General features: G+C 39.6%; 1 protein-coding gene across 2 annotated transcripts; it reads right to left on the minus strand.

Moving 5' to 3' along the window:
* Positions 1-1,712: 1,712 nt before the first annotated feature.
* Positions 1,713-20,615, minus strand: ptpn6 (protein tyrosine phosphatase non-receptor type 6). Of its 2 annotated transcripts, none has more exons than XM_006802872.3 (16): positions 20,133-20,615; positions 19,723-19,748; positions 18,178-18,300; positions 16,498-16,692; positions 13,054-13,237; positions 11,661-11,777; positions 11,254-11,382; positions 9,442-9,538; positions 9,249-9,328; positions 8,974-9,120; positions 7,017-7,148; positions 6,759-6,913; positions 4,115-4,182; positions 3,831-3,982; positions 3,468-3,532; positions 1,713-2,001 (listed from the first exon to the last, which is right to left on the minus strand). In XM_006802872.3, the coding sequence occupies exons 2-16, from the start codon at positions 19,728-19,730 to the stop codon at positions 1,905-1,907; spliced, it is 1,749 nt and encodes a 582-aa protein (XP_006802935.1). In that variant the 5' UTR covers positions 19,731-19,748; positions 20,133-20,615; the 3' UTR covers positions 1,713-1,904. The 2 variants fall into 2 exon arrangements, with proteins under 2 accessions (XP_006802935.1, XP_006802936.1); XM_006802873.3 differs by having other exon boundaries at positions 19,723-19,800.
* Positions 20,616-23,580: the final 2,965 nt, after the last annotated feature.

Below are 23,580 nucleotides of genomic sequence, written 5' to 3' on the forward strand. Positions count from 1 at the left end.
AAAGAAGTTTTGCATGTTCCGAATGGTCCTTATTTACTTTGTACCGGCCTTGGTATAGACCTCATTTAATCATTCCTCTCAAAAAGGCTGTTTTCTCCTTTTAAGCCAGCTTTCCTCTGATTGGCTGGTTTTAATGAAAGTCATCTTCAGTACACATGGCTAACTCTGACCCTATTTATACAAAAGAAAACTCACAGAGGTTTTTCATGTTTTACTGATTGATGCTTTTGTAGGTGTTTCCTTGTTGGCAGCCTCCCAACTGGTACTGATGAAGTTTAGTATATATAGTATAGCAAGTTTTGTTACGCCAACAGGTGAGAGGCAGGAAAACAAGTTCATAGTTAACCAATGAAACATTTTAAAGGGCCAGATTGTGTCTCTTACCTGTGTGCCTTCTTCTGCTTTCTCCCAAGGGTGTTCCATCCAAAAGAGTTCCCAGTAGAGGTGGGCAGATCAATCCAAATACCTATAGTATCAGTACCAACACTGGATTGAACTAGTTCATATACTTGAAACATGCACTATAAAATGTCTGAACGTTTTTGTGTCTATTTTATTTACAGCCTATAGCACATTTAAACAACTGAAGTTGACCCAGATCACTTTTAAATTCCAGGTCAAACTCAAAATAAATGAAAAGATGAAAGGTGTGTTTTGTTTTATTAAGTCATTATTGATTCTGATTCAGTGGTTGCTACAGTTTGTTCATCTCATAACAGTGATTTATCTTATATGTCATGACACACTACTCTCCTCTACAACTGCCTTTATAAGTTAAAAGTATCGGTGCTGGTATCGCCAATGCTGGGCCTGTATTTACTTGGTATCATATCAATACCAAAATTAGCTACATAATCAGTATCAATTTGAGATTTAAAGGAGGTCTGAGCAGTCTGTTGGTTTCTGCAAACAGAAACTGGGTAAATGTAAGAAAAAATTAAAATAGAAACTGAAACAATTTTGTGAACTCAAATAAATAATTTTAGAGAAAATATCCTTAGTTTTAGGACGTGGTAATTTAGTAAGATTTTCTATCATGACTGCATGACTGTGAGTCAAATACTTTCAGTAAGCTATGTGATTTGTTGTAATGACTGTGGGGATTTTCCTTAAAATAATACTTCAAAAGAGTAAAAGTAACACTGAAATGAATAAAAACTCATTTAAAACAAAACATTTTCAAACAATAAGAAGGAAACTGAAACAAAGCCACTCTAAAGTTAAACTGAATTCAAAACAAAAATTCAAAACAAAAAAATAAAAACTACAGTAGAAAATACAAATTTAATAACACCTGCTCTGGGCGAAACTTCCAGAGAGGCAGAAAAAGTCTGATTAATGCTTCTAACTGAAAATGAATTTGATGAGTTTATAAATGGTCCAACCCAGAGAAGCTTTAGAAATCGAATAAATGCAAAATAAAATAAAAATAAATAAAAACAAAAGAGAATTTTTATGGTTTTGCTAAAACTGTAAGATTCATACTACTACTGCTCATGTTTCACTAAAATTAAAACCTGACACCAGTTTTCTTTATGCAAACAGAAGTAAAGCGAAATTGAAAATGTTTTTCCCTCCTGAATGAAACCCAGTGCTGAATCCCTCCTGCTCGAACTGCAAACAGGGAGAAGCTCCCATCGGTGTTGCATGCCTTATAGCTTCTGATGTTTCATCTTGGAGAACAGACATAAATAAAGATGTAGCACAGAAAGTGTACACACAGCCCGCCTTTATTTTGAACAAACATCAACCAAGCAATCATGTAGCATAGACGATGTCATCAAGTTATGCTGTTTTTCTAAACCTTCCTTTTATTTTGCGTAAGGCTTCAACAAAAAGATTGCATTAACAAGGGTGTCTGCATAAATATAACATGACATACTTTGATAAAACCTCCCAGTCTTCTATCTCTTTTTCACAGAGCCACTCTTCTTGTCCGACTTTGACTTTTTCGCGTCTTTCTTTCCTTTTGACAGATTCTCGTAAACGTCCTCTTTGTTTCTGGAAAGAGCCGAAGAGAAAGCTGATTAGTGATTTCATCCTAGCCGCCAAGACTGATTACACACAGATCTGTGAGAAACGCATCAGAGAGAGTGGAGAGATTAATGAAGGTCACGCTGCATGAGAAACGTTTAAACAATCCATCACTCAAAGCTGCAGGCCATCTATTCGGCTCTCCAAGTGGGTCAAAGTTTACAGCGTTACAGTGAACCGGCCAATGTGTGTCTGCTTTCTCTTAATGATTAAGTTCATTAAAAGCCTCGTCCAGTATGAGCATCTTATAGTCCAGAGGTCACAACAGACAACAGGTAAACAATATGACTTTATTCATTCATACAGCGCAAAATGTAAAAAAAACAAAACATTTTTTACACCTACATCCATTAAAAGTTCTCTTTGCATTAAGTCATCATGATGGCTGAAAGCAGCTTTTAGCAGGATACTTGTGATTCAAGCTCATAAAGCAGGGTGTAGCAAATGTAGGATCCAGTGTTTTTGGAATTTGACCAAAAACTGGTCAAACTCCTGGTTTCTAAAGTGACTCATAGACTCTGCTGTGTTATGAGGGGCAAAAAGCTCAATGTGAGGCTTCAGAAGAGTGTCTGTGTCCATCTTTTATACACAGCCTGTGTTTGACTAATAGTCAGATCAGCTGCTTTGATCTTTAATCGTTCCTTCTTAAACTTGTCTTTGGACCTAACGCTAAAGACCAAATCAGCTGAATTCTACTTCTTTTATTTTTTCTTTACAGGTATTGAGGCACGCTGCTACATCTATGAATCATCTATGAAAAAAACAAGATTGTGGAAAGTCTTTTATGGCTCCAGAGAGAGCTCTGAAACCTGGGTCTGAACACAACAGGCCTGAAAAAAACCCAACAAATAAAAAGGTCAAAGGTCTACTGATGTCAACTGAAAACTAAACAAGTGTTTCTCTCATTAGTATTTTTACATTGCAGAGATTTTATCTCCATGAGGTTAGCACCTGTATTTTTTTGCACTACCTACACAGGGAACTACACAATATTTAAATAATGAAATATTTGGGTCGAGCCCTGCCTATTTCTCAATTTCCTCTCTGTATCTTTTCTAAATAAAAAAAAAAGGCCAAAATCGCCACAAAAAATCTTTCAAAAGTAAAATTCTTTCTAATTTCCTCTTGTACTGATGTCCCTTAATTAAATTAAAATGAAGTCAATTTGTTTTTCTAAGAATATTTAAACAAATAAATCAGATTTTAATTGTCAGCTGGTTTAAACTAGAATACGATCTACTCGCCGATAGCTCCCCACGTTAACGAAACAAGACTGTAAATCAGTTCTTCCTCCAGAAACTGCAGACGTGAACCCGATTACAGCGACGGATCATGTTTTTAAACAAAAATAGGGTGGCAGTGTGAGATTTAGAGGAACAACGTAAGTGCATTCGGGACACTCGATTCACAATCACACACACAGAGTCACTCACTTTGACACCACTCTGCCCGCTGGTTGGTGTTTGATTTGGAGATTTCCGTACTCGGTCTCGGTTTCCTGAGGAAGAGAGAGGCAGACACGTTTCACAAGTGACTGAGAAAGAATTAGTCAAACAGGGAGTGAGGTCACGTTGCTGGATCAGTCTGCGTGGTCGACTGTTTTCGCGTCTTTGGGTCAACGTTCATCTTTCATGAGGGACTCTGATAACTTATCATTCGGCTGGCATTGAACTGCTCCGCTGTAGTGTTTAAATCAATGATGAAATGAGCCAACACTCATTCACAGCCTCTTTTCTATGTTTCCCAATTTTAAACTATATTTGAGCCACAGTGACTAGATTCTCTGCTCCTCTCACCATTGAGGCGGAGTCTTTGGCCTTGGTGATCTGTATGTACTCAGCCACAGCCAGGTAGATGAATTTGTACTGGGCCTCAGTCTGCACCATACCGGAGCGCTGCTCTCGCACCATCTGAATGTATTTCGCAATGTCAATATCAATGTCCAGACCTGCAATGAAAGGGAAGTGAAAAAAAGGAAGGCAGTGAACGGAGGCACAGCAACAAAGAGTAAAACACGTCGAATGGTTTCATTTTTACTTGACTGATTCATCAAGAACATATTTCTTTACTGTATTGTTACCTAAAGTATCAATGGTCTCGATGATCATGTCAATTACCACGATTGTGCCCGTTCGACCAATACCAGCACTGCAAAAATCACAAAAGAAGCAAAGTTAATCTCACCCACGGAGACGAACAGGTCAGAAATTTGGACTTGCTCCAGAAAAGAAAGCACAAATGGATTAATGATGCAAAGTCCATTAAGTGTTCTAGTAAGCGGCGATACTGAACCAACATGTGCAACAGTAAGATCTCTTCTAAGTGCAATACAAACATCAATAACAATGTGCTTTGAGAAGTACTTACCAGCTTCCCAATTTCTTAGTCTGTCACACTTTCATGTTTCAGATCATCAAACAAATTTTATTATTAGACAAAGACAACCCAAGTAAACACAAAATGCTGTTTTATTAAGTGGAAAAAAGAGATCCAAACCACCAAGCCCCTTTGTGAAAAACTAGTTGTGCCACCTTTGGCAGCAAAAACTGCAATCAAGCATTTGCAATAACTGTCAATGATTATTTCAGATCGCTGTGGAGGAATTTTGCCCCACTCTTCTGTAGAGAATTGCTTTAATTCAGCCACATTGGAAGAGGTTTGAGCATGAAACACCTGTTTTAGGTTATGCCAAAGTGTCTTAATCCGATTTAAGTTCAGATTTTAACAAGGCCACTCCAAAACTATTGTTCCTTTCTTGCTTTCTTTTGTTTTTGAGACACTCAGAGGTGGACTTGTTGGTGTGTTTCCAATCTTTGTACTGCTGCATAACCTGACAGCAACTGAGCTTTAGGACACAAACTGATGGCTGGACACACTCTGCTTCTGGATTTTCTGGTAGAGAGCAGAATTCATGGTTCCATCAATTGCAGCAAGTCATCCAGGTCCTGAAGCAGCAAAGCAGCCCCAGACCATCACACTATCAGTACCATGTTTGACTTCTGATATGATGTTCTTTATATTAGGTGCTGTGTAAGTTTGTAACGGGATTCAACTTTTTTCTCAGTCTGTCCACAGAATATTTTTCCGATTACTTTTTCACACAGGCAGCACTGATCTAGAGGCAGTTACACTCATAGCTCAGTGAGATGCCAACAGGCTCGCATTACTCAATCAATACTGGTGCTTACCATGTGCAACACGTGCAGCATTTATCATCTAATATCTGGCTTACATACAGCAAAACCCAATGCAAAGCTAAAATTGGTCATAAATCAAAGTAATGCACACCATAATAGTAGTGAACGCTGGGAAGGGACTGGCATAAGAGGACTAAAATCAATGCAAATCCATTCAGTAGTTATTGAGACGTTTCCCCAAGAACCACAAATGTCAGCCTCATGATGCTGCAAGAGAAAAACTCATCTTGTCATGGCACCATTAATGCCAATTATAAACGTCCAGACAAAAACAGGGCAGGGATAGCTCAGTAGGTAGAGTGGTCCCTCCGTGATGGGAAGGTCAGGGGCTTGAATTCACTGAACAGCTACCCTGAGGTACCCCTGAGCAAGGCGCCATCCCTACACATTGCTCCCTGGGTGCTAGATTGGTGGCAGCCCGCTGCTTCACTGAGTGAATGAATTAAATGCAGAGAGAAATTTGTCCCCACAGGGATCAATAAAGTATACATTATTATTATGTTGTTTCTGAATCACTAGTCACAAATCTATATTTATTTCTCTCTAAAGAAAAAATACACATGCAACCATTTGTGAATATTTTTAAGCCATTTTGTTTTTGCAGAGCCTCATGAGAATCAGACAATTTTGATCCTGTTACTGGATTACTATATCCACTGATCTGAACAAATGGCTCATTTGTGACTCATCCACAGCCCTGTGCAGGAGAAAGTGCACAGGATTTTACAACTAAACTTACACTTTTACTAGTTTGAAATATGTAAAACTACAAAAAAAAAAAAAGAAGAAGAAAGGCCAGGATGAAGCTTTAAAACAAAATTAAATTCAAGTGTTAAAATCATTTGTTATTAATTATTAATCAGAAAAATATTTTCTAAATCAATAGGTTTGTCTAGGAAATGTCAGAAATGTGGACTTGATGCTATAATATTAGCTGATGAGATAGGCACTCCCAAAAAACCAATCTGAGGAGAGATTTAAAAAAAATAATTTAAAGTCTTTACTTGTTTTAATTTGAAAATATTCTATATTTATACATTATCAGGCAAAGATCTAAGTGAAGGAAACATCATGCTGCTGCATGCAGAGTCCTGTGTTGGGTAAAGTATTAAAATCTTCATACTTCATTTTTTAAACATGTCTGTATCGTTCAAAAATGCTAACACGGGGATCACATAATCACTTGACCGACATCCAAAATCTCTTTACGGAAGCACAAGCAGCCTCAGCATCTTTTAAATCACACTGGGAAAATTCCAGTAGGATAAACTGTCAGTACACTTGAAGCCTTTTGTTTAGTTACTACTAATCTTAATCCAGAAAATGTGCTTGTTTTAATCTTAAACCTCTAAGTATTATCACCTAATTAAGGATTATGAAACCCAGGACTTTGCAAAAAAAAAAGTGTTGCTTTGATATGTCTACTGCATTACAAATGCAGATGTTTTCCACATCACTTGTTTAAAGTATAAAGGATTTGAGAAGTGAAATATTCAGTGAAGAGTGTGGGTTGCAGCTGTTGGGTACCTGCAGTGGACGATCATCGGACCGGCGTTAGGAAATTCAGCCTGTTTAGAGTTCACTTGAGTGAGGAAGCCGAGGACACCGCTTGATTCCTGAGGGACGCCGTGATCTGGCCAGCTGAGGTACTGGTAGTGCCACACTTTGCGAACATGTTTTGGCTAAGAATGGGGGGGGACAAGAAAAGTCAAAACCTGGAGAAATCATTAGGTGTGCAGAGATGAGGAACCACAGCGAGGTGAGAGTTTGGTGTTTGTAGGTCACCTGGTCCAGGGGTGCGATCTCCAGGACTCGGATTTTATAATCACCAGCTTCCCTCTCTAGTTCGCAGCTCACCACGTAGCGGCCCACCTCCTTAGTTGAGTGGAGTTCAGGCCAGTATGGAACGCATTTATTCTGCACAAAAAGGAAAAATAACTTCACTTTAAGCGTCACTTCAAAATCAAATAACATCTCGGGCTTTTTAAAAATCATGGTTGTCTTTCCAATTATAGTAATTTTTTTTTTCCTGTGCTTCCACTTTTAATTTAAAAGCTATGCAGACAACTATTTAAAGTAGTTTCGCTTTGATCATTGTTTACCAGTCTTCTCTCGAAGGACAAACGGGGGTTACTTTAAGAGGGAAGTAGTCAGATGACGCATGCTTTTGAAGTGTTTTCACACATGAGCATAAATGGACCGTGTCGGGAGAGGCAGGTCAGGGTGATGTATGAAGGTGGCTTTTCTCACACATAGCACACAACAGGAAATTGTTGGCTTCAGCCACTTTCTCTGAAAGGGGGGGGGGGGGGGGGGGGGGGGTGTAAGGGATAAAACATGGCGACCAATCACACTGTGAATTCACTCAGTAGGTTAAAGGCTTAAGATCAGGACAGCATGGTAAGTGTGAAAACCACTTACAAATGTTGGATTTAATGTCAGTTGTCTAGCACCTAACATGCACACAGCAGCTAATATGTAATCAGTGTATTTTACATCAAAAGCCACATACACATAATGTTAAGTGGCGCAGACCAGTGAAACTATTACCTCATACTATTAAAAATACCCTCCAAATTTGTCTCTTTTCTTTCAGCTTAATGATACACAATAATTAATTACTTGTAAATGATTGTTTGTTTTAGCTAATTACTTTGGGACATGATAGGCACGGATAAAAGTCCAAAATTTCTCCTTCTTTGTAATTTTCACATTACAATCACACTGAACTCTCCGGCCGCTCATTTCCAGCTCTTGGGCCTTATGTTTGACACCCCTACTATAGATCATCAGTTTTACAGGTCCTAACCAACAACACGCAACATGCTTTGACCTGATAGGAAGGCAACAGATAAACCTCATAAAAACCTTGTCACAACCCAGGCATGAAGAAGGTCGTCTCTGAATCTGCAACATGTTGAACTTTGAAACAGATGGGCTACAGCAGCAGAAGACCACACTGAGTGTTGCTTCTGTCAGCTCACCAAAATTAGACTGGAGGGCTGGAAAAACTTTGTTTGGTCTGATGAGTCTTAATTTTCTGCTGCATCATTGTAGGGTCAGAATTTGATGTAAAAAAACACAAATCCATGGATTCATCCTGCCTTTTCATCATCAATTCAGACTGATTGGTGGTATAACTGTGTGGGAGACATTTTCTTGTCACACTTTCGTCCCCTTAGTACCAATTCAGCATTCAGCACAAGCTACCTGAGTATTGCTACTGAACATGTCCATCGCTTGATCAGAGTGCAGTCATCTCAAACTAGTTTCCTAAGATGACAGTAAGCTCACGGTACTCCAATGGCCTCCACAGTGCTCCGCGTAGAGCACATTTGAGATACAGTGGGACAGGAGATTCACATCATGCAGACAAATTTGCAGCAACTGTGTGATGCTATCATGCCAATGTGGATCAAAATGTCTGAGGATCTAGCGCCAATCTATGAAATGAAGACTTAAGTCCATTTTGAAGGCAAAAGGAGGTCCAACCCGATGCTCAAATTAAGCGGATTGTTTAAAGATGTCCTGATCAGCTCACAAATTCATTCACAAAAAAACCCCTCAAAACAAAAATGTTAAAGTTCCTAATCTGCTTTTATTTTATTATATTAATTATTCTGATACTTTGCAATAGATTGGTAACATGTCCAGGGTGTACCCTGCCTCTTGCTCCAGCCCAACTGTGACCCTGTATTGGATAAGTGAAAAAAAAAGGATGGATGGATGTTACTATACTGACCCGTCCTTTCTCGACCTCTCTTGTTGTCATCACGATCACGCTGGTCCTCTCTTGCCATACCATCTGCCAGAAATCATTAACTGTTGTTGCTAGACACCCCTGAGTGGCAATGTAAACTTTCTGATCTTCGGATTCCTGCAGTTTGTTCTGCAAACAAAGAGCGAATCAATGCACACTCAGAACCAAGAAAGACTTCAAAGCAACAAATATCACAGTTTTCTTCTGTGTCTTTGTCACGCTGTGTTTCTATGAGCTCAGTGGCTTTGGATTCTTACTTTCACATAGTTGCCGTTGATGTAATCTGAACCCACAACATTGGGATCACTGTCCTCCAAGATGACCCTGGTGTCATTGACTTGTGAGAGAAAAAAAGTGGAAAGAAGTTAATTGAGAAACAGTGGGAAAGTTAGCTCTGCGTTGATTTCTTTAATTCAGAGAATAATAATGATAAAATAAAAATGCGCTCACATGGAAGTATGTTCTTGTATCTGTTTTTGCTCTTGTTTTCAGGTCTTTGGCCCTCATCTCTGCTCTTTTTCACCTTTGCCTCCAACTTTTGAAGAGCCTGGCAGGAGAGAGGATGACAGTGTGATGCCTGCTGTGACCTGTGCAGTATGCTCCATATACAAACCAACACATGTTACAGTTTTATACTAACAGGAAATGATAACAACAGCTGTTTTCACAGAAAAATGAGGTCAGCAGAAGGCCTGAACATGTCCTTTCTCACATGTAGCATACAAAAGGACATGTTAATGTAGTCTAGGCTACACCCACTTTGTCAATAATAACCCATTAATTCATGTCCTGTACTGCAGTCCTGGGCATGAGTTCATAAATGTATCTACAGGAATTAATGTTTGTCCATTTTTACATTTTTTTTGGATGACCCTTCCTCCCCAAAAGACACAAATCCATCTACGTATGGTGACCTTTATGCACCATCAGTCACATGACTGACATTGGCTGCTTACTAGAGTGACAGCATGCTACAAACAAATGTCTTTTTCCTTGCACAGACAGAAAATGATTACTTGGAATGGGAATAGTTTTCTTTTCTTTTCCTTTAGTTTCCCATCTAATTGTCAGCTATGCGTACTTTGTCACTGGCCTCTTGCATGTTTATTACATTCTTAGTCATTTAAAAATGACTAAGGAAGCACACAAACATTGTACTAAAGACTGTTTGATTTTCCAATCAGCGTATTGCCGACTTCACATGGAGCTCTGCTGGGTCGTTTGAGAGCAGTGATTTACAAAGTGTGTGCTGCAGAAACCCAGTCACCATGCAGACACTGCAGATGAGCCATGCGAGGTCATTTACAACAAATACTTAAAAAAAAAAATTCAGTTGACTTGTATTTTTGATTCTTATAAGACTTGAAAATTTTAAATATAACTTTGGAAAATATGCAGGAGGGCAAAAATTTGGGGCTTTTAATTATGTTTTCATAAATTTTACAGCTTTTCCCCTATTGATAAATTCCTCTCCCATGGCTTTTCATACTACACCAATGTAATTAAGTCGTGGTTAAACAATTAACTGACAAAGGTTTCTGTTTTTTCACTGTCTAACATAAAAAGTTCTGGGTTTCTAGTGAATCCACAATTAAAAAAACGAAAATAGAACATTTTCTGTGAATTAACAAAAAAGTTTTATAACTACAGGGACAGTCTGGGCAATGAGCTACCGCTTTTACACATTAATTTTATCATGTTCAAAAAATTTAATATACTGCTGAAACTGCAATGTTAAAATACCTCATGGATCAAAGTGAGCCGTGTGTGGTCCACGATGATTTCACCACTATAGGAGAAACTGGAAAATCCATTCTCCAGAAAATCCTTTGAACTGATTTTTCAATTAAAATTTCTGACTCTGGTTTTGTAAATTAGTTTACAATTTTTCCATTAAGTATTTACATTTTAATGAAATAATGAAATAAAGCCACGAGGGTTTAAATTTACTAATATTCTTTACCAGGTTTAACAAGTAAATCAACAGAAGTTCAAAATGAATCGATGAAAAGAAAAGAAACACGTAAATGTTCTGCTTGTTTGGTGATCAGAGCTGTAAATGAAGCTTTGAAAGCCCCATATTTAGTGTATTCTCCAACCACAAGATGGTAGCATACTGCCTGTACAGTTGTTTAGGCCCCACAAGGAAGTAAAATACCAAAGCCTGATGGAAATTACTGTCGGTTTATAAAATGCTGATGTGTGGTCTATTTTATGCTAATGCTTGGTGTGAAACAGCAATAAGTTTGGTTTAAATCTTACGTCGAATTCCTCCCAGAAGCCCGCCTTGCTCTTCTCTCCCTCGCCATCCTGCTGCTTCTGTGTGGTCTGGTCCAGCTGTTTCACTCTGCTGTCAATATCTGCTGCGTTCACTCTAGTGGAGTAATACGGCTGAGGGAGGGAAGGAAAATTTTATATTAGAGATTAAAGGAAATAAGAAGCCAATGAGCGCGTTACACATCGTCATAATTAAGACAAACGCAAACAAGTGAGTAATGTTTCCTATCTGTGGGCTGTGCTGCTCGTCTTTTAAAATAATTTACAAAGAAGACATCCTGCCCTCGTTTTATAAGATTCAAACATGGTTTCATGTGACATTTACCTCAGACAACCCTCACACTTTTATAGTTTCTGGTCTATTGACATAATTTGTCTATAGTTTATCTCACCTGTTTGAGGTAAACCCAGTTTCCAGAGATCTCCTCGATGCCTTTGCGTTTGTAGTGCTCCACCAAGTCTGTCAGCGTGTCAAACATGTCTGAGCCTCCGATGGTATACCTGTCACTCTGCACACACCAATCATGTCAACGACAACAACAACAACGACAACAACAACAACAACAACAACAACAACAACAACAAAAGTTTCAAAGACGGCCAAGTGAAAACCCACGATTAAAGACAAAGCAAAATTGGAGTTCAGTCAGACAACCCGAGCTTAAAATGTTTAGAGTTTAACATCTAGGCTCCAAACTCTTTCATATTTCAAATATGACACATCAATTGACACATAAAGTTATGTGTCATAAATATAACACATAAATTGGGAAGTGATGAGTAGATATTGCCCCGAAACCTGCAGGTGGATCCTGGGGCAGTGTTTGACATGTCAAAGGGAGACATGGGAAATTCTGCAGAAATTCTGTGAATAGGTCACCAAATTGAGATGGCCTGTATGGTACAAGACGGTATAAGAGTGTAGAGTAGGTGTGTATTAAGGAGCTGAGACTGCATACACGATTCAATCCAAAGTAAATAAGAAAGGTTTGGGTACAAAAGAGCTGTCAGAGAGCATCCTTCTGTGACATGCACATGCAAACAATATTCAAAGCATGTCTACAAAAATGCGTCAGTGCTGGACTGCCCAAAATTCTCAGTTTTACATTTGCTACAAAGCCGATTTCCTCAGTGTGGAAGGCAGCGAGCAACCTTCTGCAGCAGCCGACGATTTAGAGCAGCGTGGCCGGCAAACTCGCCTGATCTCTGCCACGTGCTTGTGAAAAGCCCCTTTGTGACCCCACCACTAATCTTATATTAATCTTGTTAACCCCAGCAGTGCACAAAACATGTAACCAATTTAAATGCAGGCCGAAGAGTGTTTTCTGTGAGGTGTGCCGTGGTTAAAAATAACATGCAAAGGCCCTGATAGTGACCAATGGCGGAAAGACACAATCTATGAAAATGAGTCGGCCGTGTGAGACGTTTTTGTGAGTATCATTGGCAGTTGTTTGCTGTGGCTGTGTAAACAAAGACTAATATCATGGGTTCATCTGTTTGTTTTGTCTATTTCCACTAAAACATGACACTGCTTTTTTTTATTTCATCAGTAGCTGAAGTATGAGAAAAAAGTCTTTTATTACATAAGAAGGGGAAATGAGACCTAAAACCTTTTTTTCAACGTGAGTTGCACATATACGGGAATGTCCCTCAGTATTTTTATGTGATGGGACGCAGTTTCAAGGTCTCTTGTTTCTGTACGTTTACACTAAGACAGTGATAAAGAAAAACAATACCCTGGTTTCATGCATTCGTATTTGCCATTGAAACATGCATGGCACCCACCTGGCACATTATCTTTATGTGCGAGACCCTCTTTCCTCCGCTTTTGCTGATCTCGTCCGTCAGAACAGAGAGGACAAAGTCTCCAGGTTTGGACAGCGACTCTCTGACCAGGAAGGTCCCTGGCTCGTCTTTCACAGAGAGCAGCTTCTCGGCGTTGGGCCCTGACAGGTGACCGTGGTACCACCTGAGACACATGCACACTTGTTTAATATTAAAATGGCAACTTGTGTCTCCTGCAGATTTTTGGCTTGTGAGCACTGCAAGATAACTTTGACATTTTACAAACAAAAATAAAATAAAATAAACCCAAAAAACCTCCTTCTTACTGCTTTCTACACGTGAGCTAAGAACCGGTAGCGCCATGGGTGCTGCATTAAAGGCATTCAAGCCTGAGCGGTTGTCAGAGAGACACTGATGTGGTTCACTGGGCTGTTATGCGTACCGTACAGTAAAATAGAAATAGAAAGCCACAACAGAATTGGGAGAATTAGAGGAGTTATAAACAGCGAGAGAAAATACACAGATGTTGTCGTTATAGAGCAGGTCAAGTGTATTTTTATGCCCACACTTACTTTGTGTGTGTGTGTGTGTGTGTGTGTGTGTGTGTGTGTGTGTGTGTCAGTGCATGCTCAGTCAGGCTGGGCTGTGACTTAATTTTAGGCACAGTTCTCGATTTCTTCGTCTAAACTTCCTGCATTGCGGTCGGAAAATTTCTGATGACAGATTTCGTGGCTGAAGAGGACAAAGTATTTATAGACTCCCCCCCCCCCCCCCTTTATCATCCACAGATAAGTACTCCTCACACCGAGAAACGCTTTGTTTTTTCTTTCTTCTTTTTTTGTGTGTTGCAAGTAGTTTTTGCATGCTTTTAATAATTCCCTTCTTTCTTTCTTTTTTCAAGATTTACTTCTTCGCCAAATCACACAGCATGCTTTTACAAAGAAAAATAAATAGAGACTGCACCTGGTGATTTTATGTAAGGCAGTGTGCAAGAAAAACAGCAAAAGCAGAAAAAAAGAGGTCATTTTGGCTCCGCTTTACAGAGGCTGTGCAGCAGAAAACAGCAGCTGTGCGTGTGAGTGGTCAAAACATTTTTTAGCACGGTTTAAATATGCATGTGTTGTGTGAGGTTGAACATGATAATTGTCCTCAGAGCACTTTTGTCCTTTTTCTAGGAAGCGTTAAGCTTCTCATATAAAGAGGACTGCATCACAATGCAACCTGGTGAGGTAACTGTGCTCTGCAAAGAGCCGAGAGAGAGTTCGGGTTAGATGAGGAAGATAGCAAGTGAGTGAGCAAGAACATGATGGAGTGTGCAATAGAGGAAGGCAAAGCAGGGTCTGGCCATTGCTTTCAAAAGTGTCAAAACTTAAAGTTTCCAACCGCAGCAACAAAAGGGAAGTTAGACAACCGACAGAGAGAGAAGGACGGGGGGGGGGGCACAGGGTAGAGCATCTAGTTTGGGTGAAACACACCGTAATACACACATACAGAAAGCAGTATCCTCCTTGAGTCATAAAAGGAGTCAAAGTGTACAACTTTACCACTACAAGTTGGACATTAACCCACTTTAAGCAGCCTAGAGTCGCACAATGTTTCCAGCTTGGAGGAATATACCGTCAATTAGCCGCCACCTCCAGCAGCAATGTCATCGCGTTCAAAAGCCTGCGCATATAAGCTCTAAGAATATATATATGCAAGCTTTCTGATGTTGTTTTTGTCAAACAATACATAGATTAAGATTTGTATGTGTATAGCAGAAGGGCAGATTGTCCTTTGATGTGAACGCAGACAAAGACGTTAGAAAATCTGTATCATCTGTGGCTATATTTAGCAGACACGTCAGACATCAGCACGAATGAAATAACGGAAAAAAGTGTTTTAGGAAGCAGCATGATAACTGCTACAAACTCTGCTGCGCGACTAAAATTCCTGCATTTGAAAACGCATTTTTAGGTTAAATTTAAAAGCGGTCGTTTTCGTGAAGAACTACTCTTGTTACAGCAAAGACTGCTGATTTGACTACCAAACCACTCAAAACTCAAGCGTTAAAAGGCAGGCTCTTCCTTATGCAGCTTCTCGTAACAAGATTCTCTCAAACGGTTCGAAATGATATCCTCTATGAGTTCATTCCATCCTAAATAAAAATAAAAATCTATATTTACATAAACTGTTTCAAATTATTCGTTAATATTTCTCTCAAAAAAATGGCTTTCATGGACTGCTTTTGCTGGTTATTTATTCCACGTTCACTTACTTAAACTGCTCTGTTCTGGGAACAAAGATAAACAATGTTTCCGGCACTGCTGCATAAAGTACTGAAAGAATCTCTCGGATATATGGGTGCAAAGGTTAAAAATAAATCTACGCTATCAGAAGAGTCAAAGTCTGATATCACTGCATATTTAAATTTATGCCAGATATTGATTTCTCTTTTTTTTCTTTTTTTCTTTTTTTCTTTTTTGGCACCTCTGATTAAAAATAGAAGTCATTTTAGAGGGAATTCTGGTTGACTTTGATCTATTTCTATTAAGAGGAAAAAATGAAACCAGTGTTGCAATAATCTATTTATATGCAACAAACACACCACCTGAATGTTTGATCATCACTGTGCAAAGTGATGCATGTCCGGAGCTGGGTTAAAAGTGTTTTTAAATACTTCTGGAGGAAGTAAAATGTTAAGCTGAACTAAAAATCTGAGCTCAAGAGAAGCTCTAGGAGATGATGTTTTTGGAGTCGATCATGGGTGAATACCCCACTTAAAACAGTGTCATGCAGCATTTAAACCAAAACACGCAGAATATTTGATCATATGTCGGGATTATGGATTATGAATAATCGGGGAGGAAGGATGAGGTAAAAATTTTTGAGTCTTCTTAGTTTTTTGGGGCCCAAAGCCATATCTGATTGTTTCCAGTGAGCTACATTTTTTATATGTAACCTGCGGGGGTTTCTCTGAAGAAATACTTGAATTGCAAATAAGGTTTCCACCTGGAAAAGAATACATGCTGCTCGTATGTAATCCACAAGCTGTGGCAGGGGAGACTGGCGTAGGAATAAAGTCTCGACAGCTCGACAGCTCGACAGCTCGACAGCTCGACAGCGTGGGCACTTGTTTTTACTGACTCATACGGTAAAAGAAAAGTTGCTATTACATATACATTTTTTTAAATTGGCCTCCGATCAAAAGTGTTTCCCACAGAGGAAAAGATTAAAGCCGAAAGAAATATTGAAACAACAAATGATGCCTGTTATCCCAACTACAGAGGAAATATACCTGGTCACAGTTGACTATATTTGACTCAACCGCCTAACTAACCACTGTTTTAACTTAACCCGAAAGTGTAGGTGGAGCCAGCGCAGAGAGGCTGGTGACTGTGGGCCACATTAACCGGCTGGGGCTTGAACGGTGAACACAGAGCTGAGACGTAATGATGCACACACCTCTCTGTGGTGGGGTCGGAGCAGTTGAGGGGATATTTGAGCTCGATAACGGTGCCGTCCTTGTCCTGCAGGATGCCGTTCTCCGCCGTGTAGTAATCCACCAGCTCTGACAGCGTGGCAAACTTCTCACCGCCATATAAGTCATAGTAGTCTCCTGTATTTTGGATGCGGATGTGGGTCACCAGCTCACCCACCCTGAGAAGATAAGGCCACACCAACTAACCGTCAGTGTTTTCCTGACATAAAACTTCCTGTTGACAGTGTAATAAAAATTGACCTGCACAACAAATTTTATGTCGTTTTTATCTGCCAAAAAAAAAGATCAAGGGCGCTCGGCCCACAAATTACTCAACCACAATCTCACAGAGCATTTCACAGATTCTGCAGCCAACAGTGCTTATATAGTACCTGTGTGTGTGTGTCAGTGCAGGCTCAGTCAGGCTGGGCTGTGACTTCATTTTAACACATGGTGTATATATTTTGTGTTCTCTGGTTGCCTGAGTAGTAAAGACTTTTCTAGATATATTGTGCTTCCTGTTATCACTTTGGACCAGGAATCTTGCCAAAGTTTTTTTGCATGAAGCATTTAACAAGACTTTGGCTTCAAGAAATAACTACCCTTTAACATCGACTGAATATATTTAGGCTTGGGACAAAATTTTAAACTGTTATCTTGGCACTGGAGCAACTGGATGTTACCGTTTCGTGTTTATTCAGTTTAAAGGCTCCAATCTGCAAGACGTGTCTAAGATGGAAAAAGAAACCCGTGTAACTAAAATGTGTTTTTAAAATAACCTCAGATGGTGGTTAATGGGTTTAATGTTTTATACAGCGGTACTTTGACTTGGTAAATGAGAGGAGCTGTGGTTTTGATAACCAACCTTCAACCCAAAAAAGTCAAAAGCGCCAAAAGTGTTTTTTTTAACGTGTAAAAACTGGACGGTGGTTTCTGAAATATAAAAATGCTACAATTTATTCCATCTTTTTGTCTCTTAAACAACAGATTTTACCCCTCGGATCATCAGTGAACAGATGTTTTATGTCATTTCAGCTTTCAGGATTATGAAACTGACCTACATGGTAGCTTTACTTTAAGACCTGCTTATAGGAAATGACCACTGACACACTGCAAAAGCATCTACAGAAATATTATCTTTGGAAAAAGATCTGACATGTGACCTTCACAAGTGTGAGTGTACCACACTTCTACTGCACAATCACAATATAAGCCAACACTGTGAAACAAGATTGGACGATTATTTCAGGTATCAGATATCTTATCTGTGGCTAAATCATGTTCATTATTTCCAAAGGCTTCTTTATTTGTTGACATCGTTAATAGCAACCATATCAGCATTTATCTGTAGTATTTTAACAGGAATAAAATAGTAATTTACAATTCACAGTTTGACTTTTTCACGATCACAAAGTGTGGCGGGTGCTTTCATTTACGCCTGCAGTACATGGAGTCCTCAAATATTCAGCATCTCTTTTTGTATTTAAAAAGAAAAAGACAAGAGATATAGAAATACTTTATATTGTAGGAATTTAGGGATTTAAAGAAGCTGGGAATGCAGGAATCCAATTTTTGCGCCGGGGGTATCTTGAGATGAATCAGGCACATCAAGCACGAGCTTTAAAATTCACAAAATCAAACAAAGATTTTGGGTGCTCTATTACCTTACAGACAGGGAGAAATCGCCAACATTTTTCTTGCTGGGCCGAGCCAAAAAGCTGCCATGAATGCCTCGAGTCTTGAGTATGTCCTCGGCCTGCAGGCCTGTGATATCTCTGTGGAACCATCTGCATAGACATAAATATAGTATGTAAAACATAAAAATACACTCAATGCGAAGCCACCACAAAAGACTTTACGAGATTAATGTCATATGCATATTAACATGCAAGTAACTGTGCACAGGATCACTGCGAGTATAAGGTAAACTGATTAAAAAAAACACAAAAAACGCAAAATAGCTGCACATCCTCACAGAAACTTTGAGGCTGATCTCACCGGTCTACAAATAGAAAAACAAACTTAGTTCAGCCTTTCGAACACATATTTTAGCACATCTCTGATCTCTAGTAAATTGCTGCAAACTTTTGTTACTATTTTTAGATATTTTTAGATTATGCCAATTTTACAGTTAATATGTTATGGTTCACAGTCAAAACAGCAGTTTTTGCTGTGCATGCATATTAATCACGTTTACAGACTTTAATCTTGATCAGAAAATGCAAAATTACTTTTTCTGCTCATTCTCCTTATCATTTACTATTAAACAGGACATAATGACATTTGTTTAAATGTTTCAATAAAGGCATTTCAGAATGGAATAAAACAGCAGCAGAAATATTGATACTATGCAGCACATCTGTCCAAATATAACCCACAAATCCACAAACTCTCCGGACCAAAACGGTGTTTGTCATTTGTTCGCTTTAAAGGTGTGACACACGTTGGCTAACACTCTGTGGCTAACTGCAAAAAAAATTCAACAGACCTAACGTTGCTTTTTAAAGATTTTATGTACATTAGATTAAAAATGCTTTTTTTAAAAACAGCAAGAACATTTTGAATGCCGCTGCATCAGGAAAAGTCACCTCACTAGCTCACTGCAAGAGCATGACACAAAAACGGGCCCCAGAAATGTTGGAGAATCCTGGTTTTTCTCGGCAAATACGGTGAACTAGAATTAGTCAAGTTTGAATACATCACTGTTCAAAAGGGTAGGGTGTATTCAAGGTTCATAAAACTGCACTCACAGATAAAAAAAAAACAAAAAAACAACCTGTTTTAAATGATTACATTTTCCATTTTAATCAAGGAAATCGTTAACTTTGGGATGCCAAAAGTGATCTTTATACGGGAATGGGTTGAATAGGAGAACATCTGTAATACTGTTACCAATACACACTAGTGGCAGCTCATGCAAAGGGAACATGATAAAGAACCACTAAAGAAGGCAAGTGTTGAGGCTAACAGGTGTTTTACTCAAAGCTCTGAACTTAAACATCATCTATGACACATTTTTTTAGAACAAACAGACAAGACAAGGCAACCACATGATAGGGGAAGAGAGCAGGACGAGTCGGCAGCTGGAGAACGACACAGGAGGAAGAATGGAAAGAGAGAAGTTGTCTTTACGGCTTGCACAAAACACAAAGAACACGACCAGAGCTGGCTAACAGAGTACTACAGTGTCCAGCGGGGGACTGACTCACCGAACCATGTTGTCTCGTCAACGTTTCTGGGACCAAAGAGAAGAAGAAGAGCGATTGGTGAGCAGGAGCCGCTTGTACCTGTGTCACATGTGTAAACTCAGAAATATACGTTTCTTCTTCTTTTTTTTCAAATCACTAATCTAAGACAAAAACCAGCCTTCCTCACTACTTCCTCACTTCACGGTCGCTTAAACTGAAATTAAGTCTGGTTCATTCGTGTGCGTTTACTCTTTAACTTACTTACTCGACTTCAGACACCGACATTTCCCATCTAATGTTAACCTCTGCATAAGGCCACATTCACAAAACAACCATCAGCCCATGTCGTTCTCCTCCATCTACTCTTCCCTCCACCCTCTTCCTACATCCTACTCCCCTCAGTCTCAGTAGGAAAACAGGTAAACACTTACTCTCCTCGGCTTCCTCGGCAAACAAGTGACACTCAACAAGACGTACAGACTGTATACGTCTGCCTCTCCTCCTCTCTGTCGATCTCTCTCGCGCTCCTCTTCCTTCCTTTTTACGTCTCCTTTCACAAAATAGTGAAAGCAAGACAGGAACCAAAATAGCTGACAGGCCGGAATTCCTCCACCAGATAGAGACTTTTTTAGACAACAACCACAACAGCAACCAAAAAAACCCCCCCCCAAAAAAACTTGTTACATTTGACAACGGTGTAGTTTTAAGCTATGAACATGTGCCCTCTGGCGCTCCATCGCTTAGTTTTCTGTGCAGACCTCGACAAAAAAGGCAGCAGGCGAGATTCAAACGGTTCCATTCGGCGGCGAATCACAAGCCAGAGCGACACACCAGTAATTCCAGCTCAGTTACAGGAATAAAACATCCACCAAATAGGCAGTTTGAGCTTCTCGTGCCAGCGTGAACAAGCCCGCACTTTGTCTCTCACTAAGCATTTGCAAAGCTTTTCCCCTCTGCCTGCCCACCTGTCTGCAACCACTGTTGACTGTTTGTACTTTACTTCCAGGTGTGTATATAACACACAAAGGTCAGAGTCACAGATCGCTTCCTCATTCACAGTTCAACCTTCCCCCCTCTGTGTGCAGAAATGTTTATATATAACTGTGTGTGTGTGTGTGCGTGCATGTGCTGCTTTCAGCTGCAAGCGTGAGCGCCTTTCATTATCAGACTACAGAGGCAGCAGCACCAAACCCAAAGCTGAAAACTGGCATTAGGCAAATAATTTAATGCCACATGTTTATCTTTGCTCCATAATTTTCAAGGAGAGGCCAGGTTACTTGCAATGCAACACAGACACACATAAGAAATGTCTGGCTACTCTGCAAACACATGAAAAAAAAAATGTTAAAGAACCACAGATAATCTGAATCTAACTTGCATGACATATTTACCTATAACAGGCTTGAGAAGGCAAATTTGAATTCATGTAAAATATTTAATTCCTTTTACCCAAGAATATTTACCCATGGGCCTTGCTGAAGTGTGAAATCAATTCTAACGGTCTTAATTTAAGATCGTTACAGATAACTTTGCAAAGCTGACAGTGAAGCTGCGCTTAAACTCTGGGTGAAAAAAAAAGTTGAGACAAAGTGGAAGAAACTGCAACATATAGTTCACCTCACCCCCTCTATAGACACATACACACACACACTCTCTCTCTCTTACACACACACACACACACACAGAGAGAGAGAGAGAGAGAGAGAGAGAGAGCCCTGCAGGTGCTGCTGGTCGTGGTTAACACAAGCTATTGCAGTTTGCATTATTCTGCGCTGAGGTTCTCATGTTTAACAGTTGAAGCTGGCTTCCCCATCTAACATCACAAAGCTTCAGTTCTCAGGCTGGGGGACACAGGCAGAAATGTTCACACACACTTTGTCTTTGTACCGCCTCAGAGTGACAACAAGGATGTTTCCCAGATTTGGTCAGTCTGCTGAGTGTTGCAATGCATCAAACTGTTTCTGTTTAGAGGAATTTACAGTACACGCACTTCTGCTCTGCTCATTAAAGGCCTGAAGAGCGAAGATAATATTAGCGATTGGTGACAGAAATTGTTCTTTTAGCCTCACAATCACAACTTCTTTGTTTCTAAATGTGAAGAGTTGTTCCTCTCTGTTTTTGTATGTTTCAAACTAAATGCCACCGCTTTGATTGGGGAACAGTCAGGCAGCATTTAGGCTGCATTTCCTACCAAATATTGCTTTGAGCTTTTGCCTTTAGTGCTGCTTTAATTCTTAGTGGCTTAGACTCAACAAGGTTCTGGAAAAATTCCTCAGAGATTTTGGTCCATATTGATCTGACAGCATCACACAGTTGCTGCAGCTTTGTCAGCTGCTCATCCATGATGTGAACCTCTCATTCCAAAACATCCCAAAGGTGCTCTACTGGATTGAGACATGGTGACTGTGGAGGCCATTTGAGTACAGAAAACTCATTGTCATGCTCAAGAAACCAGTTGTGAGCTTTGTGACATGGCACATTATCCTGCTGGAAGCCGACATCAGAAGACGGGCACACTGGTCATAAAGGTCAGCAACAACACTCAGGTAAGCTATGCTGTTCATGCTCAGTTGGTATTAAGGCTCCAAAGTGTGCCAAGAATCCTCCCCTACATCTTTACACCACAACAGCCACTTTAAATGTTGATATAAAGCACGATGGATCCATGCTATTGTGCTGTTTACACCAAATTCTGACGATATCATCTGAATTTTGCAGCAGACTCATCGCATGAGGCGACATTTTTCTAATATTTCATTGTCTGGTTTTTGTGACCCCGTGTAAATCATAGCCTCAGTGTCCTGTTCTTAGTTGACAGGAGTGGGAACTGGGTGTGGCCTTCTGCTGCTGTAGCCAATCTTCTTCAAGGTTCAGCATGTTGTGCATTCAGAGATGCTGTTCTGTGGCTGTAATGAGTGGTTATTTGAGCTACTGTTACTTTTCTGTGAGCTCAAAGCAGTCTGTCCATTCTCTTCTGAACTCTGACATTAACAAGGCTCCACAGAGACAGCTGTGTGGGAAAATCGCAGTTTCTAAAACACTCAGACCAGCCCTCCTGATACCAATAACCAAACCATGTTCAAAGTCAATTAAATCACCTTTCTTCCTCGTTCTGACGCTCAGTTTGAACTTTAGGAGGTCATCTTCACCACATCTACATATAAACCTAATAAACTGAGCTGCTGCATTAAGAATTAATTAGACAGGTTAAGAAAGTGTCTGGTGAGTGTATGCGTAGACCCTTTAATTTCCATATGCTTGTTACCTGATTTACTAAAAAAAATGTACTTAAAAAAAAGGAAAAGAAAATAGGCAAATCCCATTTGGACATCTTCGGATATTTTCCAAGATTTATGAACCAATGTTTATTTTCCACAGGTATTTATTACCCTTCATCTAACCAGGAAGTGATACTCTTGAAATAAAGAATCTCTTTTGTGAGAGTGTCATGCATCCATACAGGCAGGTTAAGGCAGATTTTTCAATGCAAAGTAGAGAAAACCTGCACGACTATGGTAGAAAATTCAAACTTCATACAGAAGTAATGAAAGCACAAGTGACAGGTAAACTAAAGTGAGCAAATGTTTGAATACATTCGATCTGCATTCAGAACTACTCTGAATTATGACCCACATTTTCTTCAAGTCCAGAAGCCTGAGTTCAGTTATAAAGCTACCACACAACATTTAAATCTTGCAACTACAATTCAAGACCCATTAAATACTCAATATATTTCTCATATACTCTAACCTTTGCAGATCTGCTTTCAGGTACAATGCACCACAAAGACTGAAGGAAATCCAAACTGTCCTAAAACTACAGACTTTCACTCTCCTTGGGGATGTTGGAGCTTTATTTTTTTTTGGATTCAGACTGTTT

This window comes from Neolamprologus brichardi, chromosome 11 (genome assembly GCF_056152115.1).
Source record: "Neolamprologus brichardi isolate AB-2024 chromosome 11, ASM5615211v1, whole genome shotgun sequence".
Classification (NCBI taxonomy): Eukaryota; Metazoa; Chordata; class Actinopteri; order Cichliformes; family Cichlidae; genus Neolamprologus; species Neolamprologus brichardi.